The sequence below is a fragment of the Sardina pilchardus genome, chromosome 7, assembly GCF_963854185.1.
Source record: "Sardina pilchardus chromosome 7, fSarPil1.1, whole genome shotgun sequence".
Lineage (NCBI taxonomy): Eukaryota > Metazoa > Chordata > Actinopteri > Clupeiformes > Clupeidae > Sardina > Sardina pilchardus.
Window position 1 is genome coordinate 34,607,337 of NC_085000.1, and position 9,735 is coordinate 34,617,071.

General features: G+C 43.9%; 1 protein-coding gene across 1 annotated transcript; it reads right to left on the reverse strand.

Annotated features, from left to right (window-relative positions):
- Positions 1-3,248: 3,248 nt before the first annotated feature.
- On the reverse strand, positions 3,249-9,304 carry LOC134088048 (cell division control protein 42 homolog). Its single transcript, XM_062541944.1, has 5 exons — positions 9,203-9,304; positions 8,765-8,837; positions 8,195-8,304; positions 5,539-5,736; positions 3,249-3,338 (listed from the first exon to the last, which is right to left on the reverse strand). The coding sequence occupies exons 1-5, from the start codon at positions 9,302-9,304 to the stop codon at positions 3,249-3,251; spliced, it is 573 nt and encodes a 190-aa protein (XP_062397928.1).
- Between the last annotated feature and the right edge of the window lie 431 nt (positions 9,305-9,735).

Here is a 9,735-nt window from a genome sequence, read left to right on the forward strand (position 1 = left end):
GGCCATTATAAATCGCAAATGAACGTGAATTTGTGCGCAGCCGGGTGATTTTAGGTCTCCGCCTTGTACACGCCCCCTCATCAATATCATTAGCATAGGCTTTAATGCAATCAATGGCTGAGTTGTACCTAAAATACATATATTGAAAACTGTAAAGGCCTAGCCTATGCCATCTGATGTTAACCTATGTTTATGCGCTGTTAGTTCGAATAATTATAATTTTCCAAGCAGCGCTTTCTGGAAAGAAATATGCATCCATGTCCATTGTCCTCTGCTTGCTTTTATTCCTTCTGCTTGCAGTAAAGTAGTAGGCAATGTGTGGCAAATGTAGTAGGTTTACTTTGGTAATAGAACATAGTAGGCTACCTTATGACGGAAATACCTACAGTACATCATACTAATTTAGGCCTATACGTTATGGTACAGTATGGCGTTTCCAATATGACCCAGGGTTAGATACTGCCCATGTAGCCTACGGCGGACTACATTATAAGCGAGATACTGTATGTCATGTAGACCGAACGTTTATGGATATAGGCTATGTTTTTACTGTATAGCGAATAGTAGTTCACCGGTCATTCTTCATTCATTCTGCGCGTCGGGATTCAAGCAATATCGATGTCAGCGACTGTTTACTTTCAAGAATGTCCAGTGACCTTTAGGCCTACCTTTATATATTTTTATATTTTAGCCTGCATTATCCTAATTGTTATTATCCACGTATTGCCATCTGGTCTTGGGCACTGCCATCAGACACAGGCTATGCAATCAGACGCGTGCTATAACTCATTGCAACTCGGCCGCAATTATGAAGATGCAAAACTCTGCTTTTCAGAGGATAGATTATGTTTATTTACCTTTATATATTTTTAAGTGGGTAACCCATGAATTCTGTGATCACGGTAATGCGCCTGTGCGTGCGTTTGATAAAGGCAACAATGCAATTACCGTGAGAATGGAATGTTAACACCAAATTCTTGAATTTCCCCTTGGGGATCAATAAAATGTCTATCTATCTATCTATCTATCTATCTAGGCTATCTATAGATTATGTCTATTTGCGATGTAAAGATGCTGAAAATACCTGTCCATATATAGCCTACATTATAATATTATCTTTCTGTTGTGGAGCTTGGAATATCATGAACGCAAGTCATATTTCCCTCTTCTAAACAAGCGTAAATGGACACTTTATGGTCAATATCGATGGGAACATTAAATATATAGATGACTCTATGGCCTGCCTGCTTTTTTGAATGCTATGAAATAGATAAGATATAGCCTAGGCATGGCACGGGTGTAGTAGTAAAATAAGAAGTGGGTAACCCATGAATTCTGTGATCACGGTAATGCGCCGTTTCATAACGCATTCAGAATATGTGTGATTATGGTAGAGGATATTATCAAGTGTTTATAAAATAGATAGATAGATAGATAGGCTAGATAGGTAGATAGATAGATAGATAGATAGATAGATAGATAGATAGATAAATACTTTATTGATCCCCAAGGGGAAATTCAAGATTGGTGGATTAAATGGTTCGTGTTGATGAGTGTTCATATTGTGAATGCAGATAATACAGTGTGCTTTTTCAATGTTAAAAGTTGAAATAGGTGAATACGTCTTTGGAGAGGTTGATAAACTCTATTTTTGAAATGCCTGGGGTGAATAAACTGCGTTTACTTACTTTTAGCCTCCACTTTTAGCCTCCACTACAATATTATAGGATTTTTTCACTTTCCTTTTCCAACCTTTAAGAATTAGTTAAAACTTTAACTTCTATACTTACTACTTACAACTTCTGCTGATATTGATCATGCATATGGTAGAGAACTACATGAGATCGTTGGTCTTCTTGGAATTTTGAGAATTCATCGCATTTGGACCTCAGATTACTTGCAGTACTGGCACTACCACAAGGAAATGGTCGTACGTCAGGTTGGAACCTGACGTGGAGATAAGCACTTTTCCACGTCAAAGACGGTCTTTATAAATCTGAGCGTTGGCATGGATTTGAGCGTAAGCACGGTCTTAGATCAAATCTGTGCGTAAGAAAATTTTATAAATGAGGCCCCTGGATCTACATTTTCAAGAGGTCTTGACGAATATAAATATTTGGACACAGAGATTAAATTTGTTGCTGAGTTTATTAGGCCATGATGAATGAAGCTCAGCATGTTCAACACCATTATGTTCCTCTCAAATGAAATGGTTCACTCCTTAATGCAATGCATATTTGTAGAACAGTAGCAAATGAAAAGTAAACTTAAAGTGCTGTTAAATAGCAAATGAAAAGATCACATCCATTATTCTAAACTTTTAAAAGTAATACAAGTAAAGTTAAAGTAGCAAATGAAAAGTAAACCCAAAGTGCTGTTGAACATGTTTTAAAAGATCCCATCCATGATCTTGAGTGATCCCATCCATGATCTTTGAGTGATTGTGGAAAAAACATCTGCAGTCTCCAGTCTGCCACAGCTGTGACTAGAGCACTGGTGGACCATACAGGGGACCCCTGCACACACACTCAGAGGAGCGCGCACACACACACACACACACACTCAGAGGAGCACACACACACACACACACACACACACACACACACACACACACACACACACACACACTCAGAGGAGCACACACACACACACACACTCAGAGGAGCATACACACACACACACACTCAGAGGAGCATACACACACACACACACACACACACACACACTCAGAGGAGCACACACACACACACGCTCAGAGGAGCACACACACACACACACACACACACACACACACACACACACACACACTCAGAGGAGCACACACACACACACACACACACACACACACACACACACATACACACACACTCAGAGGAGCACACACACACACACACTCAGAGGAGCACACACACACACACACACTCAGAGGAGCACACACACACACACACACACACACACACACACACACACACACACACACACACTCAGAGGAGCACACACACACACACACACACACACACACACACACACACACACACACACACACACACACACACACACACACACACTCAGAGGAGCACACACACACACACACACACACACACACACACACACACACACACACACACACACACACACACACACACACACACACACTCAGAGGAGCACACACACACACACACACACACACACACACACACACACACACACACACACACACACACACACACACACACACACACACACACTCAGAGGAGCACACACTTCCGCTTCCTCGTAGGATGGGGGTGCTCCAGGGCAGCTAGGATGGCCTCGTCAAACACGCTCTTCAGTCCTCTCTACAAGGCAACCACAACAAGACACCAGGGCCTTTCAGATCATCTACAACAATGAATCATTAAAGGAACACTTCACCGTTTTGTCATATTAAACATATTTCATAATGTGCTGTAACGGGTATAAACGTATCGCTCATATACAGTAGCATGGCGTAGCATTCAGTCTCTCCATCACCTGGTATATCATGGCGTAGCATTCAGTCTCTCCATCATACTCCTTGATGATAGTTTCAGTGATGTGTCTGTCTACTAAAGAACAATCTGAGAGTAAAGGAAAATCTGAGATAGCAACTGTTCAGGGCTCGTATTCACAAAGCATTTTATCACTTAGAGTAGCCTATACTCCTAAATCGCACTGAAAGATTTTAGCCAGGAGTTTTCTCTTAAAAGTTATTCACAAAGCCTCTCAGATTTTAGTAAGGAGAAAGGACAACTCCTAAGATGAGACAAAATCTCTGTTGCTATGGTTGACGTCATTACTCATGCACAAGCTTGATGAAAGTGACCACCTTGATTGGCTGGTGATTATAACGCGGGAATGATGGCAAAAACTTCCCCTACGAAGACAAGTTGAGTGACGGGTGTCAGGTCTTATCTGGCGAGAATGCCTGCGCTATGTCGGACTGTGAAGGATAGAAGATTATGAATAAATAGGCAATGACTAAATTAATACAGAGTAAAGCAAATAGCCTAGGAGCATAACGAAACACTACGGACTGGAGCAGTATCTTCGCAACATGTTCTAAATTAATCTGTATGAAAGCATAGCCTACATTTGAAAAGACAAACAGTGAGTAAGGAGTGAGTTAGGAGTCCTCTCAAATAATTTTAAGCTGTCCTAGACTTAGGAGCTACTTTTAGGCTTAAAGAGTCACTTCACCCCATAACTCCACCCACTTCACATTTCTGAAAACGGCTTTCAAAATGGGTGAGACGTTCTGAAATTTTGGAGAGAGAGTGCAGCACTGCTGCAACCAATCAACCATGGTGATTTCGTGTCAATCTGGGAATGAGAGCGGCAGACATGGCTTATCACAGGTAGGCTAATCAGGGCAGCAGGTGTTGGGGTGTTTCAGTCCTAATTTGTAACGACCCGGTGACGTAGTGTCGGACTAGAAGTGCAGGACAACGTCAGCATTCCAATAGTATTTTGGACCAACATGCCATGGCATGTTTTCAAACGGTAGTATGCGCGAGAGAGCAATATCTCCAATACAAAATCAGACGAAATGTTACTTTTGTCGAGAAACACGATTTTTGTTAATATTAACCCTGGTAATAGTACAGTTCACCACTTATGAGTATTTTCAATCAATCAACAGCTCAAAAAAACTATTTTAGGGTGCAGTGACCCTTTAAAAAGCTTTGTGAATTACTTTCAGTGAAAAAAAATAGGAGTCCTAAAGTTAGGAGTGACACGCCCATTATTTTAAGGAGTTTCCCCTAAATTCGGCAGTTAGGAGCTACAAGTCGGGAGTTAGGAGCTACTTTAAGCCTTAAAATTCTTTGTGAATACGGGCCCTGCCCTGCAACTGTTCAGACTGCCTATACTGTGTGTGTGTGAGCCTTTCAACCAGAATGTTACTAAAGTGCACCCCCTAGCTGTGAGATAACATGTTACACTGAGCAACTTGCTAAATCCCTTTGTGACACTACATCCCTAAAATACTGTATTTGAAGTCAATCCTTAAATGTGCTGCACAACATGTGATTTAGGGGACACATCAAGTCAAGGGAATAAATACTGGAGCCCCGGCAGGAAGTCCAGAATTATTCAGAATATCTGACATCTGATATGCCGCAGGGACATTCTACAGATCTTCCCTTGACCTCTTCCACACATGGTATATTATTCATTAATATTATTACCATCATCATCATCGTCGTCGTCATCATCATCATTATTATTATTATTGTTATTATCAATATCAATATCAATATCATTATTATCATTATCATTATCATTATTATCATTATCATTATCATTATCATTATCATTATTATCATTATTATTATTATAATCCAGTGTCCCAGAGCGGCAGAGCCCTCACCTGTGTCTGCCCTCACCTGTGTCTGCACTCACCTGTGTCTGCCCTCACCTGTGTCTGCCCTCACCTGTGTCTGAGCAGAGCCCTCACCTGTGTCTGAGCAGAGCCCTCACCTGTGTCTGAGCAGAGCCCTCACCTGTGTCTGCACTCACCTGTGTCTGGGCAGAGCACTCCACATATTTGACAGCCTTCAGATCGCGTGCCAGCTTCTCTGCTGTTTCTGGGGTTGTTGGTTTTTGCTTGTTTTTCACCAACTTTCCGATGGTGGAGGGGTCATCTCTGAGGTCAGTCTTGGTGCCCACTAACAGGAACGGCGTCTTCGGACAATGGTGGGCGATCTCAGGAACCCACTATAGGAGAGGGGAGGAGCTGTATCACTGAGGAGGAGAGGGGAGGAGCTGTATCACTGAGGAGGAGAGGGGAGGAGCTGTATCAATGGTGGGCGATCTCAGGAACCCACTATAGGAGAGGGGAGGAGCTGTATCACTGAGGAGGAGAGGGGAGGAGCTGTATCAATGGTGGGCGATCTCAGGAACCCACTGAGGAGGAGAGGGGAGGAGCTGTATCACTGAGGAGGAGAGGGGAGGAGCTGTATCACTGGGGAGGAGAGGGGAGGAGCTGTATCAATGAGGAGGAGAGGGGAACCCACTATAGGAGAGGGGAGGAGCTGTATCAATGAGGAGGAGAGGGGAACCCACTATAGGAGAGGGGAGGAGCTGTATCAATGGTGGGAGATCTCAGGAACCCACTATAGGAAAGGGGAGGAGCTGTATCACTGAGGAGGAGAGGGGAGGAGCTGTATCAATGGTGGGTGATCTCAGGAACCCACTATAGGAGAGGGGAGGAGCTGTATCAATGGTGGGAGATCTCAGGAACCCACTATAGGAGAGGGGAGGAGCTGTATCACTGAGGAGGAGAGGGGAGGAGCTGTATCAATGGTGGGAGATCTCAGGAACCCACTATAGGAGAGGGGAGGAGCTGTATCACTGAGGAGGAGAGGGGAGGAGCTGTATCAATGGTGGGCGATCTCAGGAACCCACTGAGGAGGAGAGGGGAGGAGCTGTATCAATGGTGGGCGATCTCAGGAACCCACTATAGGAGAGGGGAGGAGCTGTATCACTGAGGAGGAGAGGGGAACCCACTATAGGAGAGGGGAGGAGCTGTATCAATGGTGGGAGATCTCAGGAACCCACTATAGGAGAGGGGAGGAGCTGTATCAATGGTGGGTGATCTCAGGAACCCACTATAGGAGAGGGGAGGAGCTGTATCACTGAGGAGGAGAGGGGAGGAGCTGTATCACTGAGGAGGAGAGGGGAGGAGCTGTAGGAGAGGGGAGGAGCTGTATCAATGGTGGGTGATCTCAGGAACCCACTATAGGAGAGGGGAGGAGCTGTATCACTGAGGAGGAGAGGGGAGGAGCTGTATCAATGGTGGGAGATCTCAGGAACCCACTATAGGAGAGGGGAGGAGCTGTATCACTGAGGAGGAGAGGGGAGGAGCTGTATCAATGGTGGGTGATCTCAGGAACCCACTATAGGAAAGGGGAGGAGCTGTATCAATGGTGGGTGATCTCAGGAACCCACTATAGGAGAGGGGAGGAGCTGTATCACTGAGGAGGAGAGGGGAGGAGCTGTATCAATGTGTGCATTGAGATGACAAGCACGCCACACAGCACATGGAAAAGCATCAGTTTCCTGAGGTGATCTTCATCAGAACACAACCTCAAGGTTTTTTTAAGCAGGAGACATAATACAAAGGTATAACCCCTCAGATTACCAGTAGGAAACACAACGAAAAGGTATAACCCCTAAGATTAATAATAATAATAATAATAATAATAATAATAATAATAATAATAATAATAATAATAATAATGATAAATGTTATTTGTATTGCACTTTATATTATGACAATCTCATAGTGCTACAAAAATATAATGCAAATGAAAAACAGATAAAGGCAGATAAAAAATAAGAAATAATGTAATTTAAAATAGATTATATACATATATATACACACACACACACACACACACACACACACATCAACAAAATACATTTAACAAAAAGCGTTTTTAAAAAGATAAGTTTTCAATGTTTTTTTAAAAAGTTTTCAATGTCTGTGGGGCCCTCAGGTGGTCAGGGAGGGCGTTCCACAGCCTGGGAGCAGCAGCAGAGAAAGCTCTGTCAGTGTCACCCATCCTGTGGAGCTTGGTTCTGGGGATTTGGAGGGTGTTAATGTGTGTTGACCGCAGGGGGCGTGAGGAGGTCTGGGGGGTGAGGAGTTCCTATAGGTAGAGGGGAGCATGTCCATATGCACTGGTGGGTGAGGAGTGAGATCTTATATTCTATTCTGAACTGAACCGGGAGCCAGTTTACCAGCAGGAAACACAATGAAAAGGTATAACCCCTCAGATTAGGAGACACAATGAAAAGGTATAACCCCTCAGATTAGGAGACACAATGAAAAGGTATAACCCCTCAGATTAGGAGACACAATGAAAAGGTATAACCCCTCAGATTAGGAGACACAATGAAAAGGTATAACCCCTCAGATTAGGAGATACAACGAAAAGGTATAACCCCTCAGATTAGGAGACACAATGAAAAGGTATAACCCCTCAGATTAGGAGACACAATGAAAAGGTATAACCCCTCAGATTAGGAGACACAATGAAAAGGTATAACCCCTCAGATTATAACCCCTCAGATTAGGAGACACAATGAAAAGGTATAACCCCTCAGATTAGGAGACACAATGAAAAGGTATAACCCCTCAGATTATGTCCATCCACCAGGCACTGCCCACCTTTTCTTTAACATTTCCAAACGAGGTGGGTGAGACCACAGAGAAGCAGACCAAGAATACGTCAGTGTGGGGGTAACAGAGCGGTCGCAACCGGTCATAGTCTTCCTGCCCTGGAGAGGGACAGAGAAACATTCAAGCGTTACATACAGTACACATGCAAAATGTACACAATATTACACATCTGTCAGCCCAATGATAAAAACTACTCTGATAGCAACTGAGTGAATAAGAGGCCAGTTTAGCGGGTGGGGCATGGGGGGATGTGAGGGAATAAGAGGCCAGTTTAGCGGGTGGGGCATGGGGGCTATGAGGGAATAAGAGGCCAGTTTAGCGGGTGGGGCATGGGGGGATGTGAGGGAATAAGAGGCCAGTTTAGCGGGTGGGGCATGGGGGCTATGAGGGAATAAGAGGCCAGTTTAGCGGGTGGGGCATGGGGGCACATGGGGGAATAAGAGGCCAGTTTAGCAGGTGGGGCATGGGGGGATGTGAGGGAATAAGAGGCCAGTTTAGCAGGTGGGGCATGGGGAGATATGAAATGCCTTGCTGCATACACGAGAAGCCGCAAGTTACCTGCAGTATCAAACAACCCAAGGGTGTATGGCTCTCCACCTATCATGATCGTCGCTGCATAGTTATCAAAAATCTGCAAGAGAGATTGATAAAAAAAATACAGAAAGGTCTAAACAATTACATAGAATACATGCAGGCTAATGTTCCATATGACAGTAGTACAACTGAAGTGTACTCACTGTTGACACATCTACAACTGAAGTGTTACTGTTGGCACGTCTACAACTGAACTGTACTCACTGTTGACAGGTCTACAACTGAAGTGTACTTACTGTTGACACACACTCATACAACTGAAGTGTACTTACTAACTTGGCACGTCTACAACTGAAGTGTACTTACTGTTGGCAGGTCTACAACTGAAGTGTACTTACTGTTGGCATGTATACAACTTAAGTGTACTTACTGTTGACACGTATACAACTGAAGTGTACTCACTGTTGGGACGTACGAGGGGAATTTGTTGGTCGTGTATGAGATTAAAAGGCAGGTTTTGCCCACGTAACCATCTCCCACAATAACACATTTTATTGTCTGCATGGCTGCAACGTCTTTCTCAAATCCTGTGCTTCAAGTCCCTGAAAATGTGGAACGTAGACTTGGTGACATGCGCTGCAACACAGCCCTTTTATGTGAACACACAGAGACTCCAATAAGGTGAACCCCAGTTCAACATATCAACTTCTTACTCAGCGCCGTAGTACCGATTAACACCAATGAAGATAACCAGGTTATGTCCACCCCGGTTTAACCAAGCGTTACATGGGTTACATCTGGGTCGGTTAAACTCCCCTCGTAGTACAGGCCACACATCTCGCCTTGCTGTCAGGCAAATTCACATCATTTCGCCCTACCGGAGCGGATTTCGCTTCCTCATGCATTTTCAATGTGAGCGAGGCGAAATTTATGTTGTGTACTGTGGAAACCTCCCGTGAAGCGTTCCATTTGCGACGCGCAAAAAGACATTTTAG